The sequence below is a fragment of the Pristiophorus japonicus genome, chromosome 4 (genome assembly GCF_044704955.1).
Source record: "Pristiophorus japonicus isolate sPriJap1 chromosome 4, sPriJap1.hap1, whole genome shotgun sequence".
NCBI classification, from domain to species: Eukaryota; Metazoa; Chordata; class Chondrichthyes; family Pristiophoridae; genus Pristiophorus; species Pristiophorus japonicus.
The window spans coordinates 9,849,428-9,872,878 of NC_091980.1; the positions used below are offsets into that span (position 1 = coordinate 9,849,428).

A 23,451-nucleotide genomic window follows, 5' to 3' on the forward strand; every position below is an offset into this window, starting at 1 on the left:
CCAAATCTCCTTGCAGCCTCTCTGTGTCCTCTACACAACCCGCTTTCCCACGAATCTTCGTGTCATCTGCAAATTTTGTCTCACTACACTCTGTCCCCTCTTCCAGGTCATCGATGTATATTGTAAACAGTTGTGGTCCCAGCACTGATCCCTGTGGCACACCACTAACCAACGATTTCCAACCGGAAAAGGACCCATTTATCCCGACTCTCTGCTTTCTGTTCACCAGCCAATTCTCTATCCATGCTAATACATTTCCTCCGACGCCACGTACCTCTATCTTCTGCAGTAACCTTTTGTGTGGCACCTTATTGAATGCCTTTTGGAAATCTAAATACACCACATCCATCGCTACACCTCTATCCACCATGCTCGTTATATCCTCAAAGAATTCCAGTAAATTAGTTAAACATGATTTCCCCTTCATGAATCCATGCTGCGTCTGCTTGATTGCACTATTCCTATCTAGATGTCCCGCTATTTCTTCCTTCATGATAGTTTCAAGCATTTTCCCCACTATAGATGTTAAACTAACCGGCCTGTAGTTACCTGCCTTTTGCCTGCCCCCTTTTTTAAACAGAGGCGTTACATTAGCTGCTTTCCAATTCACTGGTACCTCCCCAGAGTCCAGAGAATTTTGGTCGATTATAACGAATGCATCTGCTATAACTTCCGCCATCTCTTTTAATACCCTGGGATGCATTTCATCAGGATCAGAGGACTTGTCTACCTTGAGTCCCATTAGCCTGTCCAGCACTACCCCCCTAGTGATAGTGATTGTCTCAAGGTCCTCCCTTCCCATATTCCTGTGGCCTGCAAATTTTGGCATGGTTTTTGTGTCTTCCACTGTGAAGACGGAAGCAAAATAATTATTTAAGGTCTCAGCCATTTCCACATTTCCCATTATTAAATCCCCCTTTTCATCTTCTAAGGGACCAACATTTACTTTAGTCACTCTTTTGGTTTATAAGCAAAAAGTTTAAGAATCACACTACACATTACTGGTTCATCCACCAGGCTCACAACCACCTGTCTCATCGTGGATCCACTGAACCCAACTGGCTGGGGTTTTATTGAGTCTTGTGAACATCATGTGTCTGGCTAAGCCACTCCCAACTCAACAGCTCTACAACTATTTTAAACTAAACTTTAAATCAAGTGCCCCCTTTTCGCAAGGGCACTAGAACCCCTAAATTTAGAAACTAACTGGGAACTTTGCCAATCAAATTAAAATTCTGTTCCCGGGGGTGATGATGCACTCTCGTCCCTCTGCTGCCCACCTCTCGCGGAAGGCCGCGAGCGTACACCGCGTGCTCCATCTCCAGGGACATGCTGGCATGAACGTAGCCGCAGAAGAGAGGCAGGCAGTCGGGCTGAATAGCCCCCTCGACCGCCCGCTGCCTGGACCGGTTGATGGCCCCCTTGGCCAGGTCAACAGCTCGACAAAGCTGTGGGCATCCTCACAAGTGCATACACGACAACAGCCAATGGAGTGTAGTTACTGTTGCATTGTGGGAAACACGGCAGCCAATTTGCGCACAGCAAGCTCCCACAAACAGCAATGCGATAATGGTCTGATCATCTATTTACAATCTATATAAACGACTTGGAAGAAGGCACTGAGTGTAACACAGCCAAGTTTGCTGATGATACAAAGATGGGAGGAAAAGCAAGTGTGAGGAGGGCACAAAAAATCTGCAAAAGGCCATAGACAGGCTAAGTGAGTGGGCAAAAATTTAGCAGATGGAGTATAATGTTGGAAAGTGTGAGGTCATGCACTTCAGCAGAAAAAATCAAAGAGCAAGTTATTATTTAAATGGAGAAAGATTGCAAAGTGCCGCAGTACAGCGGGACCTGGGGGTACTTGTGCATGAAACACAGAAGGATAGTATGCAGGTACAGCAAGTGATCAGGAAGGCCAATGGTATCTTGGCTTTTATTGCAAAGGGGATGGAGTATAAAAGCAGGGAAGTCTAGCTACAGTTATACAGGGTATTGGTGAGGCCACACCTGGAATACTGCGTGCAGTTTTGGTTTCCATATTTACGAAAGGTTATACTTGCTGTGGAGGCAGTTCAGAGAAGGTTCACTAGGTTGATTCCGGGGATGAGGGGGTTGACTTATGAGGAAAGGTTGAGTAGGTTGGGCCTCTACTCATGGAATTCAGAAGAATGAGAGGTGATCTTATCGAAACGTATAAGATTATGAGGGGGCTTGACAAGGTGGATGCAGAGAGGATGTTTTCACTGATGGGAGAGACTAGAACTAGAGGGCACGACCTTAGAATAAGGGGCTGCCCATTTAAAACTGAGATGAGGAGAAATTTCTCCTTTCAGTGGGTTGTAAATCTGTGGAAGTCGCTGCCTCAGAGAGCTGTGGAAACTGGAACGTTGAATAAATTTAAGACAGAAATAGACAGTTTCTTAAACGATAAGGGGATAAGGGGTTAACATAGAAACATAGATTATGGGGAGCGGGTGGGGAAGTGGAGCTGAGTCCATGATCAGATCAGCCATGATCGTATTAAATGGCGGAGCAGGCTCGAGGGGCCGTATGGCCTACTCCTGTTCCTATTTCTTATGTTCTTATCCATTTTTTAGTGATGTTGATTGAGGGGTAAATATTGGCCAGGACACCTGGGATATCTCCCCTGCTCATCTTGGAAATAGTGTCATGCAATGTTCCCCAGTAAACCTCACTGCCTCCCCAATGCGCGGCCCATCGAAATGTGTGCACACGCGCGGTTCCTACACTGCAACAACCGGTGAGCGGCCTGCATGGGACCATAAGGATGACTGCACAGCCTTGCGGCTTAGCAGGAGCATTGCTGCCACGGGATCTTTTACCACCAGCCGAGAGAGCAGACCGGGCCTCTGTTTAACATCTCATCGGAAAGACGGCACCTCCTTCAGCACCGCAGGGCAGTGTCAGCCTAGATTTTTGTGCTCCAGTCTCTGGAGTGGGACGGTGAGCCCAGGAACCTCGGACTCAAAGGGCGAGGGTGTGCTGCCCACTGAGCCACAGCTGACAACACGGGAGTTGAAGACATTGTGTGCTGACGGAAGCAACTGATGAATGTCGGGTGCACCCGCGGGCAAAAGAGGGGATGGTGTTTGCCGGCTTACCCATTCACGGCATCTTCCTCAGCACATCCGGTAAGGTCAAAGATCTGGACGGACGAACGAACACAGGTACTGCCAGTCTCCCCTTGCTCGAGTGTAATGGTTAATAATGTGCTGCACCTGGGTGTACAAAGGAAAAGAAACAAGTCGGGACTTGCTGTTGCTCCTGCCTGGAAGGCCTTTGTGAACCCTGAGACCAGCCCAGGAAGAGGAGGAAGGGGCTTACTACAATTCCAATTCATCCAGAGGGAGAGGAGGAGAGCAGAAAATTCAACAAGTCGGGACTCGGTAGTTTTCAAAGTTTATCTTTTTAGGGACTGGTACACGATTACATAGACTGTACAGTGCAGAAACAGGCCATTCGGCCCAACCAGTCCGTGCTGGACTTTCATCGCTGGAAGTGTCTGCTTGGATCACTGGGTAGCCCTCATGCTCTTGAGTCAAAGGGCCCAAAATTGCCCGTTTTTGTGCCCCGTTAGTACCACCAGTACTTTCATGCGCAAATGGGACATCCCAACAAGTTACGGCAATGAAATTCGGAGAAGTCCCGAGAAAATGTACCCCTTGTTTCTTTAAACCACAGTCATTTACACTATAGCAGAGGCCATTCGGCCCATCGTGTCTGTGCCAGCTCCTTTTGTGTCATTATGTGTCAGCCGTGGCTCAGTGGGTAGCACTCTCTCTCTCTCGCCTCTGAGTCAGAAAGTTGTGGGTTCAAGTCCCTCTCCAGGAACTTGATCACATAAATCTAGGCAGACACTCTCAGTGCAGTGCTGAGGGAGCGCCTCACTGTCGGAGGTGCCGTCTTTCGGATGAGACATTAAACCGAGGCCCCGTCTCCTCTAATGGACGTAAAAGATCCCATGCCACTATTTCGAAGAAGAGCAGGGGAGTTACCCCCGGTGTCCTGGGCAAGATTTATCCCTCAATCAACATCACAAAACAACAGATTATCTGGTCATCAGTTTGTGGGAGCTTGCTGCTGCCAGGGCCACTGAGTTGGCTGCGACGTTCCCCACATTACAACAGCGACTACACTCCAAAAACTACTTCATTGGCTGTAAAGCACTTTGGGATGTCCGGTGGTCGTAAAAGGCGCTACATAAATGCGAGTCTTTCTTTTTCTTTTTCCTTTGTTAGAGCAATCAAAAACCAAACACCTGTTCTCCCCATAGCCCCTCTATCTTGCTCCGTCTCAAATATTTATCCAATTTTCACTTCAAAGATACACACTGTGAGGTCAGCTAGTGCCAAACATGTCCGTCCCTAGTGATCGAAGTGAGCGAGGCATCTCTTGCTGGTGGTAGCACCATTTCTTAGGCCGAGAAATTGGCCTCCTTTGCGCCTCCCGTTATCACCTCCGGAGGGGGGGGGGCGATAGTAGGGCATTAACGACTTACCGACCGGGCGTGGCGGGATAAACGACTCCCGCTAAATTGGCCGAGAGATTTGCAGCCGCGGTAACACTTTGCGCCACGATTCCCTTGCGCCCTGAGCTCGTGACGTCAGTGCTGTGCGTATCGCCCCTGGACACAAACTTCGGTTCCACCCGCTGCAGCATCGACGGGCCACAACACCAACAGCTGCAGGAGGCGTTGACCAGGAGGTCGGGTGCTTCGGGGGTGGGGGGGGGGAGGAGCGCGAGTTAAAGGGGTGGTGGCCGGGGTAAGTAGAGAAATTGTTCCAATGCATAATTTCGATTTTTTTTTTCCGACTTCTCTTCGGCTGCGATCGATCGGCCCGGCACTCCGCTCACACCACCGGCACTCCGCTCACACCCCCGGCACTCCGCTCACACCCCCGGCACTCCGCTCACACCCCCGGCACTCCGCTCACACCCCCGACACGAGACTCCCAAAGCAAGCGCTCTACTCGGAACTCCCACACGGCAAGTGAGTCCCAGGTGAGCAGAGGAAACGTTACAGGGACACCCTCAAAGCCTCCCTGATAAAGTGCAACATCCCCACCGACACCTGGGAGTCCCTGGCCAAAGACCGCCCTAAGTGGAGGAAGAGCATCCGGGAGGGCGCTGAGCACCTCGAGTCTCGTCGCCGAGAGCATGCAGAAACCAAGCGCAGGCAGCGGAAGGAGCGTGCGGCAAACCAGTCCCACCCTCCCGTTCCCTCAACCACTGTCTGTCCCACCCCTGTGAAAGAGACTGTAATTCCCGTATTGGACTGTTCAGTCACCTGAGAAGTCATTTTTAGATTGGAAGCAAATCTTCCTCGATTTCGGGGGACTGCCTATGATGATTTTGACGCTGTTGGAGCGCGCGGGGCTGATGGGGCCAGATCGCGGCTGCAGTCAGGGACCAGCTCACTGCGCCCAGTGCAGAGCATGCAATGCTGGCCCTTCCCCTTTACAGAAGGGAAGGAGCCTCGGATCGCGGCAGTACTGCACGGCCCAGTGTGCACCGCTGCACCTCTATCCCCCCCCGCCAGTGTCCTAGTGTCAGCTGTGGCTTGGTGGGCAGCACTCTCACCTCTTGAGTCAGAAGGTTGGGGATTCAGGTCCCACTCCAGCGATTTGTGCACGAAAATCTAGGCTGACACTCCCAGTGCAGTACTGAGGGAGTGCTGCACTGTCGGAGGGGCAGTACTGAGGGAGTGCTGCACTGTCGGAGGGGCAGTACTGAGGGAGTGCTGCACTGTCGGAGGGGCAGTACTGAGGGAGTGCTGCACTGTCGGAGGGGCAGTACTGAGGGAGTGCCGCACTGTCGGAGGGGCAGTACTGAGGGAGTGCTGCACTGTCGGAGGGTAAGTACCGAGGGAGCACCGCACTGTCGGAGGGGCAGTACTGAGGGAGTGCTGCACTGTTGGAGGGGCAGTACTGAGGGAGTGCTGCACTGTCGGAGGGGCAGTACTGAGGGAGCGCCGCACTGTCGGAGGGGCAGTGCTGAGGGAGCGCCGCACTGTCGGAGGGGCAGTGCTGAGGGAGCGGCACACTGTCGGAGGGGCAGTGCTGAGGGAGCGCTGCATTGTCGGAGGGGCAGTACTGAGGGAGCTCCGCACTGTCGGAGGGGAAATACTGAGGGAGCGCTGCACTGATAGAGGGGCAGTGCTGAGGGAGCGTTCCACTGTCGAAGGGGCAGTGCTGAGGGAGCGTTCCACTGTCGGAGGGGCAGTACTGAGGGATCGCTGCACTGTCGGAGGGGCAGTACTGAGCTGGCGCTGCACTGTCGGAGGGGCAGTACTGAGGGAGTGCTGCACTGTCGGAGGGGCAGTACTGAGGGAGCAATGCAATATTGGAGGGGCAGTACTGAGGGAGCGCTACACTGTCAGAGGGGCAGTACTGAGAGAGTGCCGCACTGTCGGTGGTGCCGTCTTTCGGATGAGATGTTAAAACCGAGGCCCCATCTGCTCTCTCAGGTGGACGTAAAACATCCCATGGAACTATTTCGAAGAAGAGTAGGGAAGTTCTCCCCGGTGTTCTGGGGCCAATATTTATCCCTCAATCAACATAACAAAAACAGATTATCTGGTCATTATCGTATTGCTGTTTGTGGGAGCTTGCTGTGCGCAAATTGGCTGCCGAGCTTTCCACATTACAACAGTGATTACACTCCAAAAAGTACTTCGTTGGCTGAAAAGCGGTTAGAGATGTCCGGTGGTTGTGAAAGGCGCTATATAAAGGCAAGTCTTTCTTTCTTTAGAACATAAGAACACATACATAAGAATTAGGAACAGGAGTGGGCCATCTAGCCCCTCGAGCCTGCTCCGCCATTCAACAAGATCATGGCTGATCTGGCCGTGGACTCAGCTCCACTTACCCGCCCTCTCCCCGTAACCCTTAATTCCCTTATTGGTTAAAAATCTATCTATCTGTGACTTGAATACATTCAATGAGCTAGCCTCAACTGCTTCCTTGGGCAGAGAATTCCACAGATTCACAACCCTCTGGGAGAACAAATTCCCTCTCAACTCGGTTTTAAATTGGCTCCCCCCGTATTTTGAGGCTGTGCCCCCTAGTTCTAGTCTCCCTGACCAGTGGAAACAACCTCTCTGCCTCTATCTTGTCTATCCCTTTCATTATTTTAAATGTTTCCATAAGATCACCCCTCATCCTTCTGAACTCCAACGAGTAAAGACCCAGTCTACTCAATCTATCATCATAAGGTAACCCCCTCATCTCCGGAATCAGCCTCGTGAATCGTCTCTGTACCCCCTCCAAAGCCAGTATATCCTTCCTTAAGTAAGGTGACCAAAACTGCACGCAGTACTCCAGGTGCGGCCTCACCAATACCCTGTACAGTTGCAGCAGGACCTCCCTGCTTTTGTACTCCATCCCTCTCACAATGAAGGCCAACATTCCATTCGCCTTCCTGATTACCTGCTGCACCTGCAAACTAACCTTTTGAGATTCATGCACAAGGACCCCCAGGTCCCTCTGCACCGCAGCATGTTGTAATTTCTCCCCATTCAAATAATATTCCCATTTTCTGGGTTTTTTTCCAAGGTGGTTGACCTCACATTTTCTGACATTGTATTCCAAACCTTAGCCCATTCGTTTAACCTATCTAAATCTCTTTGCAGCCTCTCTGTGTCCTCTACACAACCCGCTTTCCCACTAATCTTTGTGTCATCTGCAAATTTTGTTACACTATACTCTGTCCCCTCTTCCAATTCATCTATGTATATTGTAAACAGTTGTGGTCCCAGCACCGATCCCTGTGGCACACCACTAACCACCCCGAGAAGGACCCATTTATCCCGACTCTCTGCTTTCTGTTGGCCAGCCAATTCTCGATCCATGCTAATACATTTCCTCTGACTCCGCGTACCTTTATCTTCTGCAGTAACCTTTTGTGTGGCACCTTATCGCATGCCTTTTGGAAATCCAAATACACCACATCCATCGGTACACCTCTATCCACCATGCTCGTTATATCCTCAAAGAATTCCTGTAAATTAGTTAAACATGATTTCCCCTTCATGAATCCATGTTGCGTCTGCTTCAGGAAGGAAGTGGAGCACTTGACTTCCTGTCTGGATCGCTAACACCGAATCTGGAAAAAGCTGAGAACGACTGGCACCTGGCGCGGAGCGCTCTCGAATTCCTCCCCCTTAGTGTCGACATGACATGGCATGACAGCGCAGCTCTGTGGACGTAGCTACCTGTCCAGGTGAGTTCCTGCCCGTTTCTGGGCTTCCGTCCCCTGTAGGTACAAGCTCCATGCATTTTCACAACTGCACACAACAATCTCACTGAGCTCTTCGGTGATTCTGGAACCAAATGAGGTCAAAGAAATATAAGTTTTCTCAAATCGCTAAACGTACATTTCTGCTTCTCTTCAGCAAACAAGAAGTGGCCAATCGGTTGGAGTTGAGGTCCACATCAGCCTTGATCACATTGTGCGCGGAGCAGGCGCAAGAGGTTGAATGGCCTCCTCCTATTCCCCTGACGCATCCAGTGCTCCCGAACCTATCTTTTCTCAACATGTTTTAATAGTTTATGCACTCCTGTTGAGGTCCCCACTTAACCACCTTCTCTCTGGACAGAAGAGATCGAGCGGCCGAAATTGGCCTCTTGCCCCGATTGGGAGCGATAACATTCCGGGGACCGAGACATCCTGCGCCCAGCCCAGAAGTCTCGCCCCCCCCCACCCCCCACCACCGCCCAATGCGGAGCTGGGCATGTGCGAACCCTCCAAGGAAGCAGAGCTCTGTCTCGTGCGCTCCCGGAGAGGCAGCTCTGTGCTGAGGAGACCAACGCTACGTGGAGCACCCGCGTAATCCGCTGACCCAATGGGGAGGGCCGCTGCTCACTCTGCAAGGCCTTTGGTGGTCGCCACCGGGCCAGAAGGGAGGCGAGCGACCAGGCCAGTGGCCCGGCACCCAAAGCGGAGTCGATGCGAGTGCCCGCCATTGTGGGGCCGACGCAACAATGGCGGCCCGGGGCGCTAAAGGGCCTCCGCTTTGAGGGGCGCCCCGTCAGCGAATGTCCGGCAGCTGTGCCTGCGCCCGCCTCGTGGCCCGCGGGGAATTACCCCCCCCCCCCACAGCCGGGTGCAAAGAGGTCGGCCCGAGGAGGTGAGGGCTCGGCGCACGGCGATGACGTCATCGCCGGTTGCGCGCCGGCCCGGAGCGCTAATCGCCGGGCGCGCCACTGCCGCAACAGACCCCCACCCCCACCAAAACTCCGTGGCAATTTCCTCAAAGCGCCACTCTCCCCGGGAGAAAATGCCGTTGCTCCCTGTTAGGCCCCCGCCCCCAGAGGCACTATAAAAGGGGGCAATTTTGACCCATGATGTTTTTAACCTATGTTTGGGTTGTTATGTCTGCGTCCTCTCTGTCGCTTACACTGTCAGCAATGATATTTTCATCCACGTTATCCATGTGGGAAATAATCTGGGAAATTCTTCTCCGACCTCCGTCGGCGATCGAAACTAGACCAGGACATCATTCCAGCTGATCTGTAGCTCAACTCCATTTACCCGCCTTGATTCGTCAGTAGTTTACATCGTTTTACACTGAATTATTTCTGTACAGGTGCCCTCTCCAAGCCACCCCTTAGAATAGGGCTTTACCTGGTGTAATGGTTTGGCTAATAGGCCTTTAGTAGCTTGGAGCAGACTTGTCTCCCTCCTTGTGTTGGGCTATTCGCATGCTTACTGTCCCCTGGTATCTCATCAGTGCCGCTTGATGTGAACCAGTGTTGGATAAATCTCCTCCGTCGCCTCCCTCAACACTCCCGTCATCAGCTCCAGAGGACATCCTTGTCTTCGGTCTCCTTAGCTTGCCCACCACCTCTGTCACATTGGCTTGGAATTCTCCAGGATATTTCATGCAGGATAACAACTGGATATTGTACTTACTTTAACCTCTATCGTGCAAACCTCTAGAGTACATTAATTTAGTATTTTGACATTCTCCTCTCCTTCCATCATTTCACCTCCATTTTCAACCATTCACATTCTAACTTCCTCTCTAACCACTCTCGCTTTTGGGAACACAGAAACAGGAGTAGGCCATTCAGCCTCTCTAGCCTGTTCCACCATTCAAATATGGACATATGAACAATGATGGACAGGAAAATACCCTCTGAACATGAGAACATAAGAAATAGGAGCAGGAGTAGGCCATTCGGCCTCTTGAGCCTGCTCCGCCATTCAATGAGATCATGGCTGATCATTCACCTCAACTCCACTTTCCCACCCAATCGCCATATCCCTTGATTCCTCATGAGTCCAACAATCTATCGATCTCTGTCTTGAATATACTCAACGACCGAGCCTCCACAGCCCTGTAGGGTAGAGAATTCCAAAAATTCACAACCCTCAGAGTGAAGAAATTCCTCCTCATCTCAGTCCTAAATGGCCGACCTCTTATGCTGAGACTGTGATCCCTGGTTCTAGACTCCCCAGCCAGGGGAAACATCCTCCCTGCATCTGTCAATCCCCTTTTTATATGTGTCAATGAGATCACCTCTCATTCTTCTAAACTCTAGGGACTATAGGTCCAGTCTACTCAATCTCTCCTCGTAGGACAATCCCCCCATCCCAGGAATCAGTCTGGTGAACCTTCATTGCACTCCCTCAATGGGAAATATATCCTTCCTTAGTGCAATGTATTTGCTTCAAGATTTCTTTGCTTAAGAATTCATAGCAACACATTGCTATTAAAAACTAATTGGTTTATTAACAAAGGTTTAACAATCACACTACACATTACCAGTTCATCCACGAGGCTCACAACTGCATACCTCATCGTGGATGACCTAGACCCAACTGGCTGGGGTTTTATTGAGTCTTGTGAACATCATGTAAGAATAAAAGTGTTTATTAATGATTAACATTGATTCTGTGCATGTATAAATGTTAGAAGTGTAGAATAACAGAAAGGCCTGTTTGTGTTGAGATAAAATGGAAGCCCACAGATTGCCGGACTGGGTTAAGTTTTGTAAGAAACTAAATGAAAGCGCCCAGAGCTGCCGCATGGGTTGTGTGTATTGGAAAGCCATTTAAACTAATCAAAGATGGCTGGGCCAGACCAGACAGTCACATGTGTGAGGAGAGCCAATAAGGAGCTGCCCTGGAACCAAGCTCCAATCATGAAGCCTTTGGAAGGACAATGGGCTTAAGGCATTTAAAAACTCAAGCCACACAGGTTGTTCTCTCTCTTGGACACACGGCACGAGATATCCCTGAAGACCAGCTAAAACAGCAAGCCGTGTCTCCAAACCAGCCAGCAAAAGGGACGTAACGTATATCACTCGTTATTATAACCTCATTATAACTCTGTTATAACATAATTGACAACTGTTGGTAATGTGCATGTGTGTGTCTTTTTAAGGTAACTGATCACTGCTGCTAATGTGCATGTGTGTATGTTTTTAATAAACTGTGCCAATTGTTTTGAAAGAATCATCTCACTGTCAAATGTAAGCCCAGAGAGATTTAGAAATCCTACAATCACGTGACTGGCTAAGCCACTCACAATGCAACAGCTCTACAAACCTCACAGATACATATATTACACTTAGGTAAGGAGACCAAAACTGTACACAGTCCATCCAGCCTCTGCCACATGATTGTGGTACCTTGTGCATCACAATATATACACTCCGCACCACATCCGAAACCTTGTGATCAGCTGGGTGGGAGAGGCAAGAAGACAGATTAAAAACCCAGGCCAAGTTGGTAAATTCCCCTCCGACCCCCTTAGACGATCAGAATTAGTCCGGCAGATCACTCTGGCTGATCTGTATCTTAACTCCATATATCCACCTTGGCACCGTAACTCTTGACCCCCTTGTGCGCCATCAAGAGGCTTTCTAAGCAACCAATCAAAAGGCAAAATTCTCACGGACAGCGAACAGGGAAGTGAGTAAGCGCATAAAATTCTAACTTTTAAAAAATGTTAGCGAGAGCAAATCAAAGATTGGGGCTGACACATGGGGAAAAGGCAAACTTGAAATAAAGATGGACAAACATTAAAAAAAATTAAAACTTTTTTGAAAAGTTTCTTAAAAAATTATAATTTTTATTAAAATGGACAAATTTCACACTGCACAAAATTAAAATGAGTTTTCCGGGCCTTTAACCTTTATTCAGCAGTCAATACGCTGTTTAAACCCCAGTTACACCTAATGCCTTTGGGTCTAACTTTTAGTGGGGAATTTAACAGTCAGTTTCAATGAATGTGAGATTTCATCGATTGTCGGCTTGTGGGGGCTCTGTTTCAGAGCTGTCAACATCAGGATTTCCGATTGCGCCAATTCCCGAAGTTGCGTGCAGTTTCAAAGGCGTAAGGGAGTCGAAGGTTATGGGGAGCGGGCGGGGAAGTGGATTCGAGGCCAAGATCAGATCAGCCATGATCTTATTGAAAGGCGGAGCAGGCTCGAGGGGCCGAATGGCCCACTCCTGCTCCCACTTCTCATGTAATGACAGCACACTCTGGCAGTTCGCCGCGGTCCAGACCGCAGAGTCCAAACTCACACGGTGCAGCACATGAAATGTACACACCATGCACATACGAACATGCACAGTGTAACACATGAGACACACAGGTCAGAGACTCCCAACACATGTGGCACAATGCACTGCACATGCAGACTCCACTTACAGCCCCAACACTGGGTGTTTCACACATTGTATTTCTCTGTCATGCGGGTTGAGTAGATCCACTGTGGAACCATCGGTGTGAAACTGAAGAATTGTAAATGGATGAGTTGGGGAATGGGTACAACAACAACAACATCTACTTGCATTTATATAGCACCTTAACATAGTGAAACGTCCCAAAGCCACTTCACAGCAGCGTCATCAGATGTAATTTGACACCGAGCCACATAACAACAACAACTTTATTTATATAGCGCCTTTAAAGTAGTGAAACGTCCCAAGGCGCTTCACAGGGGTGTTATGAGACAAAGAAGTTGACGCCGAGCCGCATAAGATGAAATTAGCACAGGTTGCCAAAAGCTTGGTCAAAGAGGTAGGTGTTAAGGAGCGTCTTGAAGGGGGAAAGAGAGGCAGAGAGGTGGAGGGGTTTAGGGAGGGAGTTCCAGAGCTTAGGGCCCAGTCAGCTGAAGGCACGGCATCCAATGGTGGAACGATTAAAATCGAGGATGTGCAAGAGGCCAGAATTAAAGGGGTGCAGATACCTCAGGGGGGAGAGGGGGCTGGAGGAGATTACAGAGATAGGGAGGGGCAAGGCCAATGGAGGAATTTGAAAACGAGAATATTTAAATCGATGCATTGCCAGACCAGGAGCCAATGTAGGTCAGCGAGCACAAGGGGGTGATGGGTGAACGGGACCTGGTGCGAGTTAGGATATGGGGACAGCAGAGTTTTGGATCAGCTCAAGGTACCTAGAAATATGGAGGTATTACTAGTTAAAGATCCATGGGAAACATTGGAGATGTCAATGGAGGAGTCTCCTTAGACTGATGGCTCATTGGAACTGATCAAAGGCCGAGGGTTGGTCAGGGTCATGAAGGTGCAGGCATTTATGGGGTGGGAGAGTTGTAGGGCGAAGAGGCTGTGTTGAACATGTATGGAGTCTTGGTTGGACCACACGTGGTTCTGCTCTGTATGTTGGGAGGGGCCATCGGGGCACTGGAGAAGGTGCAAATTAGATTGACAATATATATTTTCCAGGATGATGCCAGAACTGAGAGGTTATATGTATCCAGAGTGACTAAACATGCTGGGACTCTGTTTTTGAGAAGATAGAATGTTGTGTGCTGATGCAATAGAGATCTTTGAGATTTTGAAGAGATTTGGTGGCGTGGCTATGCAGCAAACGTTGATACTTCTGGGGAGTCCAACACGAAGGGTCACAAATATAAGATAGTCCCTAATAAATTCAATGGTGATGTCAGGAGAAACCGCTTTACTCAGAGAGTGGTTAGAGCGTGCCAGCAAATGGAGTGCATTTGCGGTGAATAGCATAGTGCCTTTAAGGGGAAGCTCGATAAGAATATACAGGATCAAGGAATAAAAGGGTATGATAGGATTAGGTGAAGTGAGGTGAAGTGAGGTGAGAGGAGGCTGGTGTGGAATATAAACACCGGCATGGACCTGTTGGGCCGAATGGCCTGTTTTTGTGCTGTAAATACTATGTAATACTATGTAATACGATGTAATACTATGAAACTAGGGTCCTGAACTTAAGGAAAGGTAACTTCGACGGTATGAGGCGTGAATTGGCTAGAATAGACTGGCAAAGGATACTTAAAGGGTTGACGGTGGATAAGCAATGGCAAACATTTAAAGATCACATGGATGAACTTCAACAATTGTACATCCCTGTCTGGAGTAAAAATAAAACTGGGAATGTGGCTCAACCGTGGCTAACAAGGGAAATTAAGGATGGTGTTAAAGCCAAGGAAGAGGCATATAAATTGGCTAGAAAAAGCAACAAGCCTGAGGACTGGGAGAAATTTAGAATTCAACAGAGGAGGACTAAGGGTTTAATTAAGAGGGGGAAAATAGAGTACGAGAGGAAGCTTGCAGGGAACATAAAAGCTGACTGCAAAAACTTCTATAAATATGTGAACAGAAAAAGATTAGTGAAGACAAATGTAGGTCCCTTACAGTCGGATTCAGGTGAATTTATAATGGGGAACAGAGAAATGGCAGGCCATTGAACAAATACTTCGGTTCTGTCTTCACGAAGGAAGACACAAATAACCTTCCGAATGTACTAGGGGACAGTGGGTCTAGTGAGAAGGAGGAACTGAAGGATATCCTTATTAGTCGGGAAATTGTGTTAGGGAAATTGATGGGATTGAAGGCCGATAAATCCCCGGGGCCTGATAGTCTGCATCCCAGAGTACTTAAGGAAGTGGCTCTAGAAATAGTGGATGCATTGGTGATCATTTTCCAACAGTCTATCAACTCTGGATCAGTTCCTATGGGCTGGCTAATATAACAGCACTTTTTTAAAAAGGAGGGAGAGAGAAAATAGGTAATTATAGACCGGTTAGCCTGACATCAGTAGTGGGGAAAATATTGGAATTAATCAATTAGGATGAAATAGCAGCGCATTTGGAAAGCAGTGACAGGATCGGACCAAGTCAGCATGGATTTATGAAAGGGAAATCATGCTTGACGAATCTTCTAGAATTTTTTGAGGATGTAACTAGCAGAGTGGACAAGGGAGAACCAGTGGATGTGGTGTATGTGGTGTATTTGGACTTTCAAAAGGCTTTTGACAAAGTCGCGCACAAGAGATTGGTGTGCAAAATCAAAGCACATGGTATTGGGAGTAATGTACTGATGTGGATAGAGAACTGGTTGGCAGACAGGAAGCAGAGAGTCGGGATAAACGGACCCTTTTCAGAATGGCAGGCAGTGACTAGTGGAGTGCCGCAGGGCTCAGTGCTGGGACCCCAGCTCTTTACAATATATATTAACAATTTAGATGAAAGAATTGAGTGTAATATCTCCAAGTTTGCAGATGACACTAAACTGGGTGGCAGTGTGAACTGTGAGGAGGACGCGAAGAGGCTGCAGGATGACTTGGACAGGTTAGGTGAGTGGGCAAATGCATGGCAGATGCAGTATAATGTGGATAAATGTGAGGTTATCCATTTTGGTGGCAAAAACATGAAGGCAGAAAATTATCTGAATGGCGGCAGATTAGGAAAAGGGGAGGTGCAACGAGACCTGGGTGTCATGGTTCATCAGTCACTGAAAGTGGGCACACAGGTACAGCAGGCAGTGAAGAAGGCAAATGGTATGTTGGCCTTCATAGCTAGGGGATTTGAGTATAGGAGCAGGGAGATCTTACTGTAGTTGTACAGGGCCTTAGTGAGGCCTCACCTGGAATATTGTATTCAGTTTTGGTCTCCTAATCTGAGGAAGGACGTTCTTGTTATTGAGGGAGTGCAGCGAAGGTTCACTAGACTAATTCCAGGGATGGCAGGACTGACATATGAGGAGAGACTGGATCAACTGGGCCTTTATTCACTGGAGTTTAGAAGGTTGAGAGGGGATCTCATAGAAACTTACAAGATTCTGACGGGACTGGACGGAAGAATGTTCCCGATGTTGGGGAAGTCCAGAACCAGGGGACACAGTCTAAGGATAAGGGGTAGGCCATTTAGGACTGAGATGAGGAGAAACTTCTTCACTCAGAGAGTTGTTAACCTGTGGAGTTCCCTGCCGCAGAGTTGTTGATGCCAGTTCATTGGATATATTCAAGAGGGAGTTAGATATGGCCCTTACGGCTAAAGGGATCAAGGGGTATGGAGAGAAAGCAGGAAAGGGGTACTGAGGGACTAGTCAGCCATGATCTTATTGAATGCCGGTGCAGGCTCGAAGGGCTAAATGGCGTACTCCTGCACCTATTTTCTATGTTTCTATTATCATTCGCTGTGTCGAGCAGACAGAAACTCACCGAGGAGGAGAATATCCCTGGGCGCTCTCATGGTCATCTGCCGTATCTTCATCGGGAAGCCGAGAAAAACAGGGTTTGGGTGTCCCTTGCGATGAGATTGTGGCAGTTTGATCAGCCATGATCTTATTAAATGGCGGAGTAGGCTCGAGGGGCCAAATGGCCGACTCCTGCTCCTATTTCTTATGTTCTTAATACATGGGGCCTTGTGATTACGGTGGATGCTTGGTATTAGCTTCCTTTTAATTCATTTTAAGAACTTATTATAAAATCCAACAGAATTCACCTGAATATTTGAGACGGTGATGAGTTGCTTCTGATGATCGTCATCGGACTCCAACTCTTCGAAAAAGTGCTTCATCATCTGTAGGAAGCAAAGGTTTATCTGGCCTTAGCTTTACAGTATGTTACACCAGGGGAGAAACTAGCGAAAGAAAGACTTGCATTTCTATAGCGCCTTTCTCCACCTCAGGACTCCCCACAGTGTTTTAGAGCCATAGAATCATACAATGGTTACAGCACAGAAGGAGGCCGTTTATCCCGTCCCAGCTCTCTGCAAGAGCGCTTACAGTTAGTCCCAGTCGCCCCACTGAAGTGGGGCTTTCGAGCTCTGCTATAATTAAAGGGTTAAGAATGGGTCTCGGGACTAAAAAGAGCTAAATAGGCTTTTGTCGTGGTCAGTTTTCTCAGCTGCTTAACAGGCAGAAGAGATAACGCTAAGAATAACATGCCAGAATGATTAACTGTTGCAAGCTGTGTAACCTGAGAACAATTACAGGAGGCCAAACTGTTGAACCACAGGAGTCCACGAGGGGCAGTTAAACAGGACAAGGGGTCAGAGGTAACACGTTGGAGAAACTTTCCAACGCTCGCTGGTGCTAACCCTGTAGCTCCTCTCGCGGGGGGGAGGGGTGGGTGGGCGGAGCACGATGCAACCAAATTTTTCCCCGGAGAGTCTTACCTTACGCACAATGCCATCCTGCCGCTCATCTCCCCGGAGCAGCCTGGTCTTGTCAGATGTGTAGGTGCCGGACACAACCAGAGACACGTTGTACCCCCGCTTGACCCTGGAAAGCAGCGGTTTCACCAGTTCCTCGTAGGCTCGCTCCTAACGTGCAAGGTCATTGAAATAAGAACATAAGAACAAAAGAAATCGGAGCAGGAGTCGGCCATTCGGCCCCTCGAGCCTGCTCCACCATTCAATAAGATCTTGGCTGATCTGATCATGGACTCAGCTCCACTTCCCTGCCCGCTCCCCAAAACCCTTTACTCCCTTATCGCTCAAAAATATGTCTATCTCCACCTTAAATATATTCAATGACCCAGCCTCCACAGCTCTCTAGGGCAGAGAATTCCACAGATTTTCAACTCTCTGAGAGAAGAAATTTCTCCTCATCTCCGTTTTAAATGAGCGGCCCCTTATTCTGAGACTATGTCCCCTAGTTTTAGTTTCCCCTGTGAGTGGAAACATCCTCTCTGCATCCACCTTGTCGAGCACCTCATTATCTTATATGTTTCAATAAGATCATCTCTCATTCTTCTGAACTCCAATGAGTATAGGCCCAATCTACTCAACCTATCCTCATAAGTCAACCCCCTCATCTGCGGAATCAACCTAGTGAACCTTCCCTGAACAGCCTCCAATGCAAGTGTATCCTTCCTTAAATACAGAGACCAAATGTTAGGGGAATGTCCTCCTTCGGCTCAATGGTCAAATACACATACTGAGACCCATCTACACTTGGCACAGCCTGTAGCATGTTAACTGACGCACAGTGTTTATGTTACTGGACCAGTAACCCAGAGGCCTGGACTAATAATCCAGAGATGTGAGTTCAAATCCCCCCATGGCAACTGATGAGAAGTTAAATTCAGCTAATGAAATAAATCTGGAATGAAAAGCTAGCATCAGTAATGGTGACCATGTAACTGCTGGATTGTCGCAAAAACCCATCTGGTTCACTGATGTTCTTTAGGGAAAGAAATCTGCCGTCCTTACCCGGTCTGGGCCTAAAGGTGACTGCAGACCCACAGCAATGTGGTTGACTCTTAACTGCCCTCTGAAACATAGAAAATAGGTGCAGGATTAGGCCATTCGAGCCTGCTCTGCCATTCAATATGATCATGACTGATCATGCAACTTCAGTACCCCATTCCTGCTTTCTCTCCATATCCCTTTAGCCGTAAGGGCCACATCTATCTCCCTTTTGAATATATCTAACAAACTGGTCTCAACAACTCTCTGCGGTAGAGAATTCCACAGGTTCACCACTCTCTGGGTGAAGAAGTTTCTCCTCATCTCGGTCCTAAATGGCTTACCCCTTATCCTTAGACTGTGACTCTGAGATGACCTAGCCAGCTACTCAGTTGTACCAAACCTCTACAAAACAGCATAACAGCACTGTGGGAGTACCTTCACCACACGGACTGCAGCAGTTCAAGAAGGCGGCTCACCACCACCTTCTCGAGGGCAATTAGGGATGGGCAATAAATGCTGGCCTTGCCAGCAATGCCCAGGTCCTGAGAACCAATGCATTTTTTTAAATGATGCTAATCCTTTCCCATCACCGTAAAATTCGATTACTAAAGCATCGGGTTACAACATATTAAGAGTGCCGGCTGTTTGGGACCAGTGAGTCCTTATGCTGTCGTTAACAATTTAAACCAACTCCGGGTTGCTGAGCAGTTTGAATCAGCTGTTGGCACCAGGTTACCTTACTGATGAGGATCTGCATGTGACTGCCGACAATTCGGAGAGGTCTTTGCTCTCTGAGACTTCCTGGTTTTTAAGTATCTTGGTTACTTTGTTTTCTGTTTTTACTGCCCAGCGTGTGTTCTAACAAAAACTTGCATTTATATAGCGCCTTTAACACAGTAAAACGTCCCAAGGCGCTTTGTAGGAACGATTATCAAACAAGTTTGACACCGAGTTGCATGAGCAGATATTAGGGCAGGTGACCAAAAGGTTTTAAGGAGCATCTCAAAGAAGGAAGGAGAAGTAGAGAGGCAGATAGGTTTAGGGAGGGAGTTCCAGAGCTTGGGGCCTATGCAGCTGAAGGCACGGCCACCAATGGTGGAGTGATTATAATCAGGGATGCTTTAGAGGACAGAATTAGAGGAGCGCAGACATCTCGGGGGGGTTGTGGGGCTGGAGGAGATTACAGAGATAGGGAGGGGGCGAGGCCATGGATTTGAAAACAAGGCTGAGAATTTTAAAATCGAGAAGTTGATTAACCGGGAGCCAATGTAGGTCAGAGAGGACAGGGGTTGATGGGTGAGCAGGATTCGGTGCGAATAAGGACATGGGCTGCCGAGTTTTGGATGACCTTAAATTTAGTGTAGGATGTGGGAGGCCAGCCAGGAGTGCGTTGGAGTGGTCAATTCTAGAGGTAACAAAGGCATGGATGAAGGCTTCAGCAGTGGATGAGCTGAGGCAGGGGCAGTGTCGGGCGATGTTACGGAGGTGGAATTAGGCGGTTTTAGCTATGGCACAGATATGTGGTCGGAAGCTCATTTCAGGGTCAAATATGACACCAAGGTTGCGAAGAGTGTGGTTGAGCCTCAGACAGTTGCCAGCGAGAGGGATGGAGTCGGTGGCTAGGGAACGCAGTTTGTGGCGGGGACCGAAGACCATAGCCCAAGTCATCTTCCTTCTCATGAATCACAAGTGTACATCCAAGACAAAAGCTTCGGTCTTCTCAATATTTAGTTGGAGGGGATATCTGCTCATCCGGAACTGGATGTCGGACAAGCAGTGTGGCAACTTAGAGATAGTGGCGGGATGGAGAGAGGTGGTGGCGAGGTCGTGCTGGGTGTCGTCAGCGCACATGTGGAAACTGACGCCGTGTTTTCAGAAAGCGGGCAAATTGTGTCAACACCAACACGGCGGGCATACGAGGTGGGGACTGTCCTGAACCATACAGACCAGGAAGATGCCATCCGCAGGCTGAGAGTAGTTTGTTGTTCTCAGCCTAGGTAGCAGCAGTAGTTATGATGAAGGTTTATAAAACACTGGCTTGGCCCGAGCTGGAGTATTGCTGTCAAATTCTGGGCCCCACACTTTAGGAAGGGCCTGCAGAAGAGCTTTATTAGAATCACAGAAATTTACAGCACGGAAAGAGGCCATTTCGGCCCGTCGTGTCCGCGTCGCCTTATAAAGAGCTACCCAGCCGAATCCCACTTTCCAGCTCTTGGTCCGTGGCCCTGGAGGTTACGGCACTTCAAGTGCACATTCAAGAATGTTTTAAATGCGATGAGGGTTTCTGCCTCTACCACCCTTTCAGGCCGTGAGTTCCAGACCCCCACCACCCTCTGGGTGAAGAAACTTCCTCTCAAATCCCCTCTAAACCTCCCCTCCCAATTACTTTAAATCTATATCCCCTGTAGAAGAACAGGTCCTTCCTATCCACTCTATCCAGGCCCCTCATAATTTTATACACCTCAATCAGGTCTCCCCTCAGCCTCCTCTGCTCCAAGGAAAACAGACCCAGCACCTTCAATCTTTCCTCGTAGCCAAAATTCTCCAGTCCAGGTAACATTCTTGTAAGTCTCTTCTGCACCCTTTCCAGCGCAATCACATCTTTCCTGTAAGTGACCAGAACTGCACGCAGTACTCCAGCGGTACGCTGTACTCCAGCAGCAGATGAGCTGATGCACTGTTGCCTGTTTTGTGTGATTACCCAAGCCCTCTTTGTATCGATGTGTATTTTAATTGCATGTGTTTGGAGTTTCTGATGGCAGAAACAGGGCTCACTCGTTTTGCAACAGTACAATGAAGGGGCATTATGGTTTGGGTTGTTCAGAGTCCAAGAGCTGCTGAAATAAAGAGAAGCCAGTGCTGAAGGAGCAAGGTCTTGCTGGCTCACCTGGTCGATGTCCTGGTTGAAGACGGCATCGTAGGTAAACGTGTGTTCCTGCGGAAAAACAGGATTGCGTGAGAGCCATCGTGTTGGCGATCCAACCAAACTCGCTTCCTTCCACAGCCGGTGTACAATCTACAGGGGCCAGATAAAGGCAGTGTGCCAAGGGGTTCTGACCAAGTATGGGGCCCGTGATCTCTCGGGGGCTTCCCGTTCTCAGAACCTCTCACATCAGGCGTAACCAGGATGGTACCGGGGCTTAGAGGGTTAAATTACAAGGGCAGGTTGCACAGACTGGGCTGGTATTTCCTCGAGTGTAGAAGATTAAAGGGGAGATCTAATTGAGGTGTTTAAAGTGTTGCAAGGATCCGATCGGGTAGTAGAGGGAGAAACTATTTGCTCTGGTGCTGGGAATGAAGAACGAGGGGATATAATCTAAAAGTTAGAGCTGGGCTGTTAAGGAGGGAAATCGGGAAACACTTTTCACAGAAATGGAACTGGGAATCTGAAACGCTCTCCCCCAAAAGGCTGTGAATGCTACGGGTCAACTTTTAAAAATTTGTTCCTGGGATATGGGCGTCGCTGGCGAGGCTGGCATTTATTGCCCGTCCCTAATTGTCCCTTGAGAAGGTGGTGGTGAGCCGCCTTCTTGAACCGCTGCAGTCCGTGTGGTGAAGGTGCTCCCACAGTGCTGTTATGCTGTTTTGTAGAGGTTTGGTACAACTAAGTGGCTGGCTAGGCTGTCTCAGAGAGTAGTTAAGAGTCAATCACATTGCTGTGGGTCTGGAGTCATATAGGAGGGGCGGTACTGAGGGAGTGCTGCGCTGTCGGAGGGGCAGTACTGAGGGAGTGCTGCGCTGTCGGAGGGGCAGTACTGAGGGAGCGTCAGCACTGTTGGAGGGGCGGTACTGAGGGAGTGCTGCGCTGTCGGAGGGGCAGTACTGAGGGAGCGTCCGCACTGTTGGAGGGGCAGTACTGAGGGAGCGCCGCACTGTCGGAGGGGCAGTACTGAGGTAGCGCCGCACTGTCGGAGGGGCAGTACTGAGGGAGCGCCGCACTGTCGGAGGGGCAGTACTGAGGGAGCGCTGCACTGTCGGAGGGGCAGTACTGAGGGAGCGCCGCACTGTCGGAGGGGCAGTGCTGAGGGAGTGCTGCACTGTCGGAGAGTCAGTACTGAGGGAGCGCCGCACTGTCGGAGGGGCAGTGCTGAGGGAGTGCTGCACTGTCGGAGAGTCAGTACTGAGGGAGTGCTGCACTGTTGGAGGGGCAGTACTGAGGGAGTGCTGCACTGTCGGAGGGGCAGTGCTGAGGGAGTGCTGCACTGTCGGAGGGGCAGTGCTGAGGGAGTGCTGCACTGTCGGAGGGGCAGTACTGAGGGAGTGCTGCACAGTGGCTTTTGCATGAGACGGTAAACCGAGGCCCCGTCTGCTCTCTCAGGTAAAAGATCCCGTGGGCACTATTTCGGAGAAGAGCAGGGGAGTTCTCCCCGGTGGCTGGGCCTTGGACATATACCATCATTCCTCTGTTATCACTGGATCATTGTCCCGTAATTCTTTCCCTAACACGATTGAGGGAACACCATCAATGCAAAGATGCAGTGCTTTCTAAAGTGTGATGCCCAGAATTGGCCACAATATACTAACTGGGACCTAATCAGTGAATGATAACGGTTTAGCATAACTCCCTTGCTTTTGTACTCTTTGGGCTGGATTTTCCGATCCTTTGCAGTCGGTGGTTTGCCTCGGAGCGGCGTGAAAGGCGGAGGAGAGGTCTCTAGCGCCCCACCGCGATCCTCGGGTGGGGTTTTGCGACGGCGCTGAGCAGCACCGCCGGGAAGTGCTGCGCCCGGGCGTGCGACGCCTCTCGGTGCGACACCGGCAGGAGTTTGGACATTCCCCCGACCTGTCCGCCCAAAGGTGCGCCCCACGGTGACCGCCCGGGAAATCAGAGCGGTCCGGCATAGCCGGCGACGGGGAGGACTGTAAAGGAACTCCGAAAGTAAGCGCGAGTGTTTGTTCTTTGAATCTTTGTGCGATTTGTGTTGTGGTGGTGTGGACAATGTTTTGGGAATGTTTTAGTGACCCCGCCCCCCCAAGCCTCTCTCGGAGCGCTCACGGCCCGGCACTT

The 23,451-nt window shown here is 49.4% G+C and overlaps 1 protein-coding gene across 1 annotated transcript in view; it reads right to left on the reverse strand.

The window, feature by feature from the left end:
• The window catches only part of golga6l9 (golgin A6 family like 9), a 116,332-nt gene extending 93,115 nt beyond the window's left edge, over positions 1-23,217 (reverse strand). Inside the window, exons 1-5 of the mRNA XM_070877114.1 lie at positions 23,110-23,217; positions 21,331-21,378; positions 17,427-17,573; positions 16,752-16,829; positions 1,281-1,448 (exon numbers count right to left, since the gene is read on the reverse strand). Of these exons, the coding sequence (XP_070733215.1) occupies positions 1,281-1,448; positions 16,752-16,829; positions 17,427-17,573; positions 21,331-21,378; positions 23,110-23,217 (549 nt within the window). The remainder of the gene's footprint in view (positions 1-1,280; positions 1,449-16,751; positions 16,830-17,426; positions 17,574-21,330; positions 21,379-23,109) is intronic.
• Positions 23,218-23,451: the final 234 nt, after the last annotated feature.